Source organism: Nicotiana sylvestris, chromosome 5, assembly GCF_000393655.2.
Source record: "Nicotiana sylvestris chromosome 5, ASM39365v2, whole genome shotgun sequence".
NCBI classification, from domain to species: Eukaryota; Viridiplantae; Streptophyta; class Magnoliopsida; order Solanales; family Solanaceae; genus Nicotiana; species Nicotiana sylvestris.
The window spans coordinates 859588-873263 of NC_091061.1; the positions used below are offsets into that span (position 1 = coordinate 859588).

The window sequence follows — 13676 nt, forward strand, 5'->3', positions numbered from 1 at the left end:
TAAGTTGACTATGTCACGTCTTTATTGGGGTCACTTCTTATGCTACTCAATTATTAGGGTTGACCATTAGTGTAAGTGTTTGTATTCTTTTTTTTTCTCTCTGTATATTGTTTCTTATTACGGAAACCTTAGAGTAATAGTAAAGTTGTTTTTGTATGATATAAGTCATGGGATCGGATCGTGAAAGCAGTCACTAATGTTCGTATCAAGGTAAATTAACTATGTCACGTCTTTATTGGAGTACAGTCCTTCTCCGAATACTACGTGAACGTGGGATGTATTTTTGTGCACCAACTGCCTTTTTATATATCGTTTCTTATTAGATAAGAAGGGATAGATGAAATCCTGCACTGATACAAGTGCTGATATGTACGTTGCTCGACAAAGCTTTGAGACAAGTATATAAGACTTTGAGGTAAAACTATAATAGCTATACGTAGTGAAACAGATCCAAGAAGTCTACATCTTAAACTAAACTCGTGCCCTACTCAATGCCATTTTTAATTATATATACGCCAATGAGATCAAAATGTAGATAACATTGCTCCCTCGAGCATTAATGTTTCCTAGTCTTCTTTTCTCATTATTTTTGGGGTAGGAATGGGATCTTAAGAATTTGAGTGAAGCAATAATAATTAGAGGGAATAATTAAGAATTGGAATAATTTAGGGATTTCAACTCCGACTCTCAAATAAATACTATTCTAAATAAATAAGGTGAAACAAAGAAAGACATGAAATTAAAATTAAATTGGAAATCTCACATGAGGTGTATGAGTTACAACTAAAGGAAAGTGAAGCTTCTTGTATTGGAGGTAATGTGTGTTCATGTTGATGCATAACCTTGATAAGACTTGTTTTCATATGGAAATCAAATAATCACTTACTTGAGGTGACTTAACTATTAAAAATGGACTGTTTTATTAGAAAGAAAAGAATAATAAATGATGGCAACCAAATTGCAAAGAAAAAGGCGGTGAAAGCAGCCACTAATTAATACTTGCATTAGAGTAGACTATTTACGTCACACTTTTTGAATGCGGCCCGGCCCTTTTTCGAATTCTACGTCAGCACAGATACTTTGTGCATCAGACTGCCCTTATCCCTATTGTAGAGGCCGAGGGTAGGGGCGGATTTAGGGAGGCGGAAGGGGTACATCCGAACCCTTTTCGCCGAAAAATTACATTGTATACTTAAGGCAAAATCTGTTTTGTACCTATATATATTATGTTTTGAATTCTCTTAACATAGCCTAAAAGCATAGTTCAATGATCAAGATAATTCGAAAACTTTGTGAGGTTACCGGTTCAATTCTCACTAATCCCAATTTTCTTTCATTTTTTCACTTTATTTATTTTTTGAATTTTTTTGCGAAAATTCTTTCTCCGCCACTGGCCGAGGGTGGGCCCTATTGCAAGCCATGACCATAGCAATCATGAAGAGAAACTTTGCTTGGCTGGAAATAAAACCTCCATAAAAAATATATATATATTAGCCTTCAAAAACACAAGGTCTTTTACTCTCACTCATCACCAGAACCATATATAGTAGGAGTACAATATCTGTCTCTTTCTCATCCCTACAGCTTTTTGCCATTTCTTCCCTATTTCTTGCTCTCTTTCTAGCTTTTTATTCTAATTCCATTCTCTATATTCAGATTCTTTCCTCTTTAATCCAAAAAACCTATTGAACAATGAAGGTATATATGATTCTTCATTCATTTATCCTGTTTCATCACTTTCCTTTTTTACTTTTTCCACTTTAATTTCGGAATATTATTTCAGGAAATTAATATTCAACTTTTGCTTTATTTTGTCTGTCTTTGGATATCTGTATGAGTTGTTATTTGCTTTTTGCTAAGTACTGTTTATCTCTACTTTCTACAGTTTATGATCTTTTTTTTTCTTTTTTTTTTTTTGAAATTTTTTATCTGCAGAAATTTATTCTGAAATTAGATTTGGAAGATGATAGAGAAAAAAGGAAGGCCTTGAAAATTGTGGCTGCTCTTCCAGGTAATATTGGACTACGTACCCTTTTCTACATTTTTTACTTATTAAGATTAATGAGGTCAAATATATTAATGACAGTTAGTTTGTATTAATTTACACTAACAGGAAAAAGAAGGAAAAAAAAAAAGAGCAAATATTTAATATGTGTACGTTGATACTTGAATGACGCCACGTCAAATGGCTCCTTTATAATTACAAGCTGTCCTTCTCCAAACGTCAGCAACTCACCCTAAATAAAAGATTCAACTTGCGTATCTAAATAATTTAATAGTCAAAGAATTTAAAAAAAAAAAAAAGTTTGCTTTTGAATAATCTATGAGATTTTTATTTATCTGCTGTTGTGTAAAAATGTGCTACTTAAAGTGGGCGTTTGGACATAAGAATTGTAAAATTCCAAAAAAACAAAAAGTGAAAATGGTATTTGAAATTTAAAGTTATGTTTGGAAATGAATAACATTTTGGGTTGTTTTTGAAGTTTTGTAAGTGATTTGAGTGAAAATTTTAAAAAAACAGCTTTTTGGAGTTTTTTAAATTTTCGAAAAATTTCAAAATGCATCTTCAAGTGAAAATTAAAAATATTATTAACAAACGTTGATTTTAAAAAAAGTGAAAAATTTCTTATGTCCAAACGGGCTCGATCAGCCGCTGAGAAGTTTCAACTGTATAAGTTTTTAACCTAGAAAGGAGGATCGTTAATTCGTTGTAGTCATTCAAATTACATTGAATAATTAATAGGCGTTTGGACAGAAATTACAATTTTTCAACAAAAAAATAGTATTTGAAGTTATGTTTGAACATGCATTTCACTTGAAAAGTTTTGCAGTTTTGTGAGGGAAAACAAATATTTACTTGAAAAAGTGGTTTTCTTTTAAAAAAAAAAAAATCCAAAACCAAACAATGTCTTGAAGATGAGTTTTGGAAAAAAAGAATTTCTGTTTTATGGACGAACGGGTCTTTAGATATTTGCATTTTTGTTACCAAAAGTTAAAGGATAAACCTTAAGCTATAATTCTATAATTTTGGGTTTGTGAGTATCATAGCTTAGATGATTGTCACAATATTACCTTGATTTAGGTAGTAATCGTGTCACATCAATAGATATAAATTTGTAGCATGGTCAATATACTCCTACTTAATGAGCAAAAATGAACAATGTGAAGTAGGTTCATCCAAAAGTTCGTCTTGAATATATCATGACATTTCTAAAGTAAACGCGACAAAAAATGAGATTAACTCAGCCGAGATTTTGCAGGAATTGATGAAATTTCAATGGATATGAAAGGTAAAACATTAACCGTTATTGGAACAGTTGATCCAATTATTGTGGTGAGCAAATTGCGCAAATTTTGGGCAACAGAAATAATGTTAGTAGGTCCAAAAGAGGAACCAAAAAAAGAAGAACAAAAAGAGGAAGGCAAGAAAGAGGAAGAAGCAACCAAAGAGGAAGCAAAGAAAGATGAGCCAAACAAGGAAGGAGAAGACAAGAAAGAAGAAACAAAAAAGGAAGGAGAAGAGAAGAAAGCAGAAGCAGTTGTAGGCATGGTAATGCCATATAGACCTTATTATTATTATCATCATCCTATGCACACATATAATTACCAAGTTCATCACAACATAGAAGAGAATCCTAATGCATGTGCTATATGTTAATTTATTTTTTACGAATCAGAGCGATAAAAGGATGAATCTTAGTTAATCGTGTGACAGCCAGGTCATTTCGAAAATATCCTGTCACGTTATGTTATATATTTTAAATTGGTTGGGACACTTTGGGATTTTATATGTATGTGTATGTGTATGTGTATGTATATGTATATGAATATCTATATTTTTGTGCTTCTCTTTAGTTGGTCTTGGTTTATACTATAGGTGTTTATCGGGCGGGCTGGGACGAGCTGGACACAAAAATGGTCAGCCCATTAGGGATACGGGCGGGTTGTTAGCGGGCTGAAGTTAATGGGCTGGTGGCGGGCTGGGGTTTTTCGGGTTCTATAGGGCCCGTACGGGTTCGGGCGGGTCGGGCTTTCATTTTTTTTAATATTATTTTTAACTATCTTATATTTTTCTTTTAACGGTCAGATTTAATTTAAAATACAAAATAAAAAAATTAGGCGGTTTTGCGGGCTGCGGCCCGTTAAGAACCCGTTAAGGGCTTAACGGGTTGTGGCGGGTTCGGGTACCCGTTTGGCGAAAACTTAACGTTACTAGCCCGCCCCCCGTCTAACCCATCCCAACCCGCACACATATGCATAGTAACGGGCTGGACCGGGTTGAACCGGGTTGTTAGCGAGTCAGCCCGGCCCGATTAACACCTCTAGTTTATACTATTAATTTGAACCCAAGACTAGCTTTCATGAATATTAGAGGAGTTTTTGTGAATAAACAATGATCCCATATTTGTCTCTTCAGAATTAAATATTAATATTGTGTAGAGAGAATTCAAAAAGAACTTTGCTGCCATTTTTTTTTTTAATTACTACACATAATTTCAGTGAGATGTTGTGCTTGTCACGAACCTCTATTCTTGCAGTAGAATGCAATTTTGATAGTAATATTATTCCATTTAAGGTGGATTTTATTATAGAGAAGCTATTGTAAGCACGTGATTTTTGCCCTATGAAAAGGAGGTGTGACAGTTATGTAGCAGCTTGTTAATTTATTTATGTTTGTAATCCGATAGAGTAACTTGTGAACCAAACAACTCGTTAATGCATCAATGTCAGAGGATTGCTGGTTGTTCTTTGATGGTAAGCAAACTTCCAACCGAGAGGTTGTGAGTTCGAGTCTCCCCAAGAGCAAGGTGGGAAGTTCTTGGAGGGAAGGATGTCGGGGGTCTATTTTGGAAACAGTCTCTCTACCCTAGGGTAGGGGTAAGATCTGCGTACACACTACCCTCTCCAGACCCCACTAAGTGGAATTATACTGGGTTGTTGTTGTTGTTGTTGTTGTTGTTGTTGTTGTTGTTCTTTGATGTAACAGGTCACTTTGGGTGGTCTACCTTGGAACTAAAACCTAGCCGCAGAAAGAAATTTCATTCATTTATTTTTATGTTTTCAAAATAATAAATTAAGCAAATAAAAAAGGTAAATTTCAACCGAAATGGAAAACCAGACAAATAGTAAAGCATATGGTATCTTGATTTTATTATGCTTTTATTGTTACCACATGCAAATTATTGTGTGATAATTCAAATTCGTACCGCGTAGGGAGAGAAAAATGCTTTCTGTCAGATTTTTTCCATTCTCAGAAATGATCTTACGTTTTTGCGGAGACCTGTGTTTTTGGTAAGTAGTGGTCACTACAAACCCTTTGTGAGGAGGTATCAAATCCGAGACATCTGATTAAAAATTTAAATAATATTTAAATGCAGGCATTATTTATAATATCCTAGAAATTTCCAAAATTGTAATCTGAATCAATAATAATGGAAGCCTTTTTTGGCATAATCACAAACGTGGGCGGCATTTGGCGACAAAGAGAAGCTGTCACCTTTTCCAGTTTCTTATAAGATCAAGAAAGTATGTAAAAAACTATAGTAATTATTTTTAAAATAAAATTTTTGTACACTGAAGATATATTAAGGATTGAAAACGAAGAATCGAAGAAAAAAAAACAATGAGGATTGAACTCACACGTATTATACGTGTAATATATACTAATAGAATGTATGTCTTGAATCTTGATAGTAAATTGTTGCAATTGAAATCTCCAAATGGATCAAAATTTACTATAAATAATAGTATATAGAGTACCATATAGATTACGAAAATTTACTCTCTATAGGATCCATATAACTGGAACCAAACTCTAATTCTCTAACGGTAAATACTTATCCACACCGGGTGTTTACATCAAACTATATTAACTCATTATGGTTAATTAATTTAATTAGATGAGAATGCACGTAATTTACCATGGTTAAATGTTTGAAGGTCATATGCAAGACACATGTCATATATTTATTGGTTTGGTGTAAACACCCGAAGCGAGTAAGTTTTTACATTCTCTAGGTTAACACTACTGTTTTCCTGTTTATTTCAATTAAAATTCGGAAAAAGGTGCAAATTTAACGCTGAAATATTCAATTTTGTCTTATATTTGTCCTTTATTTATCTTTTACATTTGTCCTTCCTTTAACGCTCCATAGGATGAAATGAATCATGACTAATGATGACAAAATAAAAAACAATAATAATTTTCCATCTATCCACTAAAAATTAATTGGATAATGAATTTTTAAAAATGGATCAAATATGGTTAAGATCCATATTATTCACTTAACCAATGAATAACCAATGTGTTTAACTTTTGCATTGCAAAAATTCAAATTGGGAGTTCCTAAAATTTGGGAGATTAAGGATTCTCCCTGAAGTGATCATATTCCCGAAGCCGAAGATAATATGAATATTCATATTATCTGCTGGCTAACCCATTTTCTAGCCATATTAAATATAAATAGGGTCAAATATATCCGACCCGCCAATTCACTTCACGTTGCTATTAAAAAATGAAGTCACCAATTTTCGTGAATTTGGAAAACTTTATGGGATCAATAATTAGTGACCAAAAGCTTAGCTACTACTTAATCAATTATTTTTTAAAAATATTAGTTTTGGTACGTTATGCAAAGCGAGACAATTTATTGAAATGTTCCAGAGTTAACAATGAGAGATTAAAATTAAGAAAATCGTCCATGCACGTTTTGCTTCTTAATTATTTGACTTGTACGTTTTAGGTTTTGGGTGAGATTTTTACATGGTTGCTCCCTTTTTAAAAATTATTTTAATAAATAATAGTAATCTTTGTTTATTTTAAAATTGACACATTTTTTTAATACTTTTTAGCACTTTCACTTTAGTAACTCATTAACTAAGGGATCCTTTTACATCAATACACTTTTATTACATTTCCTTTTCCCTATCTCTTTCATAATTTTTTCTTCTCTTCCATAAATAACACTTACCCAAATATATTAAAGAATCTGAAAAAAGAACATCTAAAAAATAATCCCCTCTTTTACGAGGTTGCACAATGGGAATTTTAGTTTTTTTTTCTTTAAGTTTTAAGGTTTCTAATTGTCTGAACATTTAGATTTATAATCATGTATGAAGTAATAAATTTAGTAAATATTTATGAATATGTAACCACATATTTTTTATTTAATAATTTTATATTCTATTACATTTGAATATAATAGTTACAGATTCATCGTATTTTTTTAGAATAAATTTAAAAATTTATGGTATTTTTTTAATATAAATTTGTCATAATAAATTTAAAAATCTTTTATGCCATGATTTTCTCGACCTTTTCACTAGTTTCTCTCCCTCCCACAAAATTCAATCAATAAATAAAATGAAAGGCTTTAAACATAAAGCATTCATGAGTCATTTTTATACTTTATATATAATAGTAATATTATATAATATATAAATAATTACAATGTGCTCTAAATATATAATATTTACACAATAAATATGTGATATATTTTATATTATAAAATTTAATATTCTAAATATATGTCGTATATAATTATCATATTGAGAAAACAAATTATATACTATGTATATCCAAAAGATAATAAATTACATTTTTTGGCGTTTTACAATCATAAAACTGAAATTCTGCCCGATTCCCATATTTTCATGTGCTATAGCCCACGCCTTCCGCCGTGAGCCTAGGCCCCCGAACTCGGATCGCCTAATATTTTTTCGAGATATCAATTACGACCTAAGGAACCATAGTCACCACCCCGCCATGACCAAATTATATTTCCCAAATTACATCGTGGGCCCAAGCCCCTAGACTCAGATCGCCTAATATTTTTCTGGGACATCAAATACGATCTAAGGAACCATAGTCACCGCCTCATCATGACCAAATTACATTTTTTGGCGTTTTACGGCCATAAAATTGGAATACCGCCTGATTCCCATATTTTAGTTTGCTATAGCCCACGCCTTTCGCCGTGAGCCCGGACTTCCGGACCTGAATCGCCTAATATTTTTCAGGGATATCAAAATACGACCTAAGGAACATAGTCACTGTCCCATCATGACTAAATTATTTTTTTTTGGCATTTTATGGCCATAAAAGTAAAATTCCGCTCAATTCCTATATTTTCGTGTGCATAGCCCACACCTTCCGCGGTGGGCCCGGGCCCCCGAACCGAATCGCCTAAAAAATTTTCGGAACATCAAATAGGGCCAAAGGAACCATAGTCACCGCCTTTCCATGACCAAATAATATTTTTTGGTGTTTTACGGCCATAATATTGGAATTTCGCATGGTTCCCATATTTACGTGTGTTATAGCCCAAGCCTTCCGCCGTGGACCCTGGCCCCCGGAACTGGATCATCTAAAATTATTCAAGGACATCAAATACGACCTAAGGAACCATAGTACCGCACCGTCATGACCAAATTACATTTTTTGACGTTTTACGGCCACAAAACTAGAATTCCGTCCCATTTCCATATTTTCGTGTGATATATCCCACGCCTTCTACCGTGGGCTCGGTCCCCTGGACCCGGATCGCCTAATATTTTTTTGGGACATCAAATATAACCTAAGGAACCATAGTCACCGCCCCGCCATGACCAAATGACATTTTTGGCATTTTAGGGCCATTAAACTGCAATTCCGCCCGATTCCCATATTTTCGTGTGATATAACCCACGCCATCCATTGTGGGCCCGAATCCCGGACCCGAATCGCCTAATATTTTTCAGGGACATCAAATACGACCTAAGGAACCATAGTCACCACCCCTCCATGACCAAATTACATTTTTGGCATTTTACGACCATAAAACCGGAATTCCGCCCGATTCCCATATTTTGATGTGCTATAGCCCATGCCTTCCGTAGTATGCTAGGGCCCCGGGCCCGGATCGCCTAATAATATTTTGGGACATCAAATACGACCTAAGGAACCATTGTCACTGCCCCGCCATGACCAAATTACATTTTTTGGCGTTTTGCGACCATAAAATTATAATTCCGTCTGATTCCCATATTTTCGTGTTCTATAGCCCACGCCTTCCGCCGTGGGCCCGGACCCCCTGACCTAGATCGCCTAATATTTTTTTGGGATATCAAATACAACCTAAGGAACCATAGTCACCGCCCCATCATTACCAAATTACATTTTTAGCGTTTTACGGCCATACAATGGAATTCCACCAGATTCTCATATTTTCATGTGCTATAGTCCACGCCTTCTGCCGTGGGCCTGGGCCCCGGACCCGGATCGCCTAAAAAATTTTGGGACATCAAATACGACCTAAGGAACCATAGTCACCGCCCTTCCATGACCAAATTTTATTTTTTGGCATTTTACGGCCATAAAACTGGAATTCCGCCTGATTCTCATATTTTCGGCTGCTATAGCTCACGCCTTCTGCCGTGAGCCCTGCCCCTTACCCGGATCGCCTAAAATTTTTCGGGACATTAAATACGACCTAAGTAACCATATTCACCGCCCCGCATGACCAAATTATATTTTTGGCATTTTACGGCCATAAAATTGAACTCCGCCCGATTCTCATATTTTCGTGTGCTATAACTCACGCCTTCCGCCGTGGGCCCGGGTCCCCAGACACCAATCGCCTAATATCTTTTCGGAACATCAAATATAACCTAAGTAACCTTAGTCACTGTCCCGTCGTGACCAAATTACCTTTTTTAGCATTTTACGACCATAAAACTAGAATTTTGTCTGATTCCAATATTTTCGTATGTTATAGTCCACGTCTTCCGTCGTGGGCCGGGGCCCCCTGACCCAGATCGCCTAATATTTTTTCGGGACATCAAATACGACCTAAGGAACCATAGTCACTGCCCCGCCATGACCAAATAATAATATACTTATTAAATAAATAAATATTAATGTGTTACACAAATTATATAATATGTATAATTGGTAAACATTACAAAGATTACTTATTCATCGAAGTATGCACTATTATACAAGCATTCACATTTATACCACCAAATAAAACGTTATCATAATTGAAATAGAGAGAATGAACCAATAAAATCATAATTAATGACAATTTCATTATTAGATGGGAAACTGAAACCCTTTGGTTTTATATTTAAGGAAATGAGATGCGTGATTGTAGGTAATGGTTTAAAATTTTCTGCTAGGAACATAATTATTTAGTTGCCTTGTAGGTAAAATGCCTATTGCTGCTACGTTTGTGAAATTTTTTCTTAAATTTTGTCTATTTATGTTTTTTTTACTTGGTTGCTCCTATTCTCATAAATAATACTAGTAATCTTTGTTTATTCCAAAATTGGCACATTATTTTACTTTTTTAGACAAAAATTATGCCCTTCTATGCCCTTATTCTAAGACACAAATTATTTGGTGGGAGTCTTCCAATCATGGGCGGATTTAATTCGAACCCCTTCGTCGAAATATTATATTGTATATATAAGGTAAAATTTGTTTTATACCTTTATATATATTATGTTTTGAATTCCTTTGACACAACTCATAAGTATAGCTTAGTGGTCGATTTTGAGGTTCAAAATCTTTGTAAGGTCATTGGTTCAATTTCCACTTGTTACAATTTTTTAACGTTTTTCTTTTTTAAAACCTTCTTAGCAGACGTCACTGCTTCGGATGGTTTATTTTCAACAGATAAGTATTGGAACTTTTTTTACAGAGCTAGAACATGAAATTGAACCGTCCTTTCCTATTTTTTGCAATAAGACTTTCCTGTTCGGTCTTTTACTTTTTTTTATCTATATTCATACTAAGAAGTATTGAGGAGAGGTGATCAGGCAGGATATGACGCGACTTAGGGTTACTGAGGACATGACCCTAAACAGGGAATTGTGGAGATCGAGCATTAAGGTTGTAGGTTAGGGAAATTGTGATGTCTTTTTTACAGCGTACTAGAGTGAGACTAGCCAGTTAGGAGTTAGTCTTAAGATGCTATTGATCAACTACTGATGATGGGCTTTATCTGTTGTGTATTAATACCTTACATCTTTCTTGTATTTCCTATATCTCTTATATTGTTGTTACTTTGTTTTTATGGTATTTATGTTATGTTATGGATTTAATGGTATTTTATGTTGTTTTATTATGAGTCTATTGATAGTACTAATATAGTGTCTCTTGTTGCCTCTTTGAACCGAGTAGAGGTAAGGTCTGCGTACATATTACCCTCCCCAGACCCCACTTGTAGGATTACACTGGGTTATTGTTATTGTTGTTGTTATTCATACTATAGTCTTCCTTGCATGCATGAAGAATATTGTACGTCGGTAGATCGATATTTTACTATATATGTCATGCGATCTTTTGAACTGACACTAAGTAAAGGAGGTATGGTACAAGTTGAAGTTATATCCTAATTTTGGATATGAACTCAAATACCTAACAAAAAGTCACAAAGACTTTTCATTAGTGTAATTTTACAGCGAAGTGGTGTCGTCTACTACGTATCAAACTACTTGTACTATTCTAAATTTTCTTATAACTGTAGTGTTTCGACGCGTGTCTTAACTAATTTTACGGGATATCTGCTACTTACCATCAACACATATAATTTTATCCATCAAATCCTGAATAAATAGGAAAAAGTTGTCTTGTATTTTTACCTCCGCTGAAATTTGAACCCGAAACCTCATAATTGTAATTTCTAACTCTACTTAATTGATCACTAGGTTACCGCCTATTTGGCGACTTTTGCCTATTGGAATAAGAAAACTATAATTTAAAAGCTCATACTACTTTGAAACCAAGACTAACCTTTTGAGGGATATTAGCCTAACCAAATTAAAGACTATAAATATATCCCTCACGTTCCTCATTCTTATCCATGCAATACTGCAGAAAGCTAGCATTTATGTACACAGATTGATCATCTTTTTTTCCAGTTTATTGAAATAAACTAAACATATGAGTTCAGAGACTGGGAATTTCAACTCCGTAATTTTGTCAAAGCTAGCTACTAATGAAGAACATGGCGAAAATTCGCCATATTTTGATGGATGAAAAGCATATATATATATATATATATATATATATATATATAGTGTGTGTGTGTGTGTGTGTGTGTGTGTACATATACACACAAATAGTGGCGGATGCAGTGTGTTACCACCGGGTTCATTGAACCCATAACTTTCGATGCGGAGTAAAAATTTATACGTAAAAATTCATTAAATTTGCGAAAATATTAGATATGAACCTATAACTATAAAAATATAATGGGTTCAATGCTAAAACCCTAAAAATTGAACCCATAAAATTAAAGTTATATTCTGGATTCGCCTATGTATACACACGAGATTTGTCTTTCGAATCAATAAAGAATTATAACAACGATTAGACTGTTATAAAATAAAGACTATAAAGTAAAGACAAGTATAGAGAGAAACTGATGTACATAATGAACTGAAATCTCTTCTATTTATAGAAGAAAGGAAGCTGCTCTGTAAGCTGCTACTACAAGCTGCTGTGTAAGCTGCTACTATAAGCTGCTGTGTAAGCTGCTACTACAAGCTGTTGTGTAAGCTGCTACAAGCTGCTGTGTAAGTTGTTGTTGTACCAGATATGGATAATCTTCTACTGAGAGCAATATTTATCCATAACGGAGTACTGAAAAGATAAGCTTATTATACCCGGTATGGATAATCTTCTACCGGGGGTAATGTTTATCCATAACTGGGTACTGAAAAGATAAGCTTATTATACCCGATATGGATAAACTTCTACTGGGGGTAATGTTTATCCATAACCGGGTACTGAAGTGATAAGCTTCTTCAGGAAGCTTATTTCCAATATAGTACTAAATAGATAAACATATTTACGGTGGAGTCCCATATGGATAAGCTTCTTCAGGAAGCTTATTTACAACGGAGTACTAAATGAACATCCATAATATAATATATTTATAACACTCCCCCTTGGATGTTCATTAAAAGATAATGTGCCTCATTAAAACCTTACTAGGAAAAACCACGTGGGAAAAAAATCTAGTGAAGGAAAAAGAGTACACATATTTAGTAATACGCATTGTTAGGTGCCTCATTAAAAACCTTATAAGGAAAACCCCATGGGAAAAAACCTTAGTAAGGGAAAAAGAGTGCATCGCGTATTTTACTCCCCCTGATGAAAACCTTGTTTCAAATATTTGAGTCTCCGCATTCCAATCTTGTATACCATCTTCTCAAAAGTTGAAGTTGGCAAAGATTTAGTGAATAAATCTGCTGGATTATCACTTGAACGGATTTGTTGCACATCAATGTCACCATTTTTCTGAAGATCGTGTGTGTAGAATAATTTTGGTGAAATGTGCTTCGTTCTATCTCCTTTTATAAATCCTCCCTTCAATTGGGCTATGCATGCAGCATTGTCTTCGTATAAAATTGTGGGTCTTTTCTCACATTCCAAACCACATTTTTCTCGAATAAAATGAATTATTGATCTCAACCATACGCACTCCCTACTTGCTTCATGAATAGCTATTATCTCAGCGTGATTTGAAGAAGTAGCAACAATAGATTGCTTTGTGGAGCGCCATGATATGATAGTACCTCCATATGTAAATACGTAGCCGGTTTGAGATCGAGCTTTATGGGGATCAGATAAATAACCTGCATCTGCATAACCAACAAGGTCTGCACTATCTTTGTTAGCATAAAAC

General features: G+C 34.3%; 1 protein-coding gene across 1 annotated transcript; it reads left to right on the forward strand.

Annotated features, from left to right (window-relative positions):
- The first annotated feature begins 1517 nt into the window (after positions 1-1517).
- Positions 1518-3745, forward strand: LOC104218602 (heavy metal-associated isoprenylated plant protein 39-like). Its single transcript, XM_009769135.2, has 3 exons — positions 1518-1698; positions 1936-2011; positions 3261-3745. Exons 1-3 carry the CDS (start codon positions 1693-1695, stop codon positions 3656-3658), a joined length of 480 nt encoding a protein of 159 aa, XP_009767437.1. The 5' UTR covers positions 1518-1692; the 3' UTR covers positions 3659-3745.
- Positions 3746-13676: the final 9931 nt, after the last annotated feature.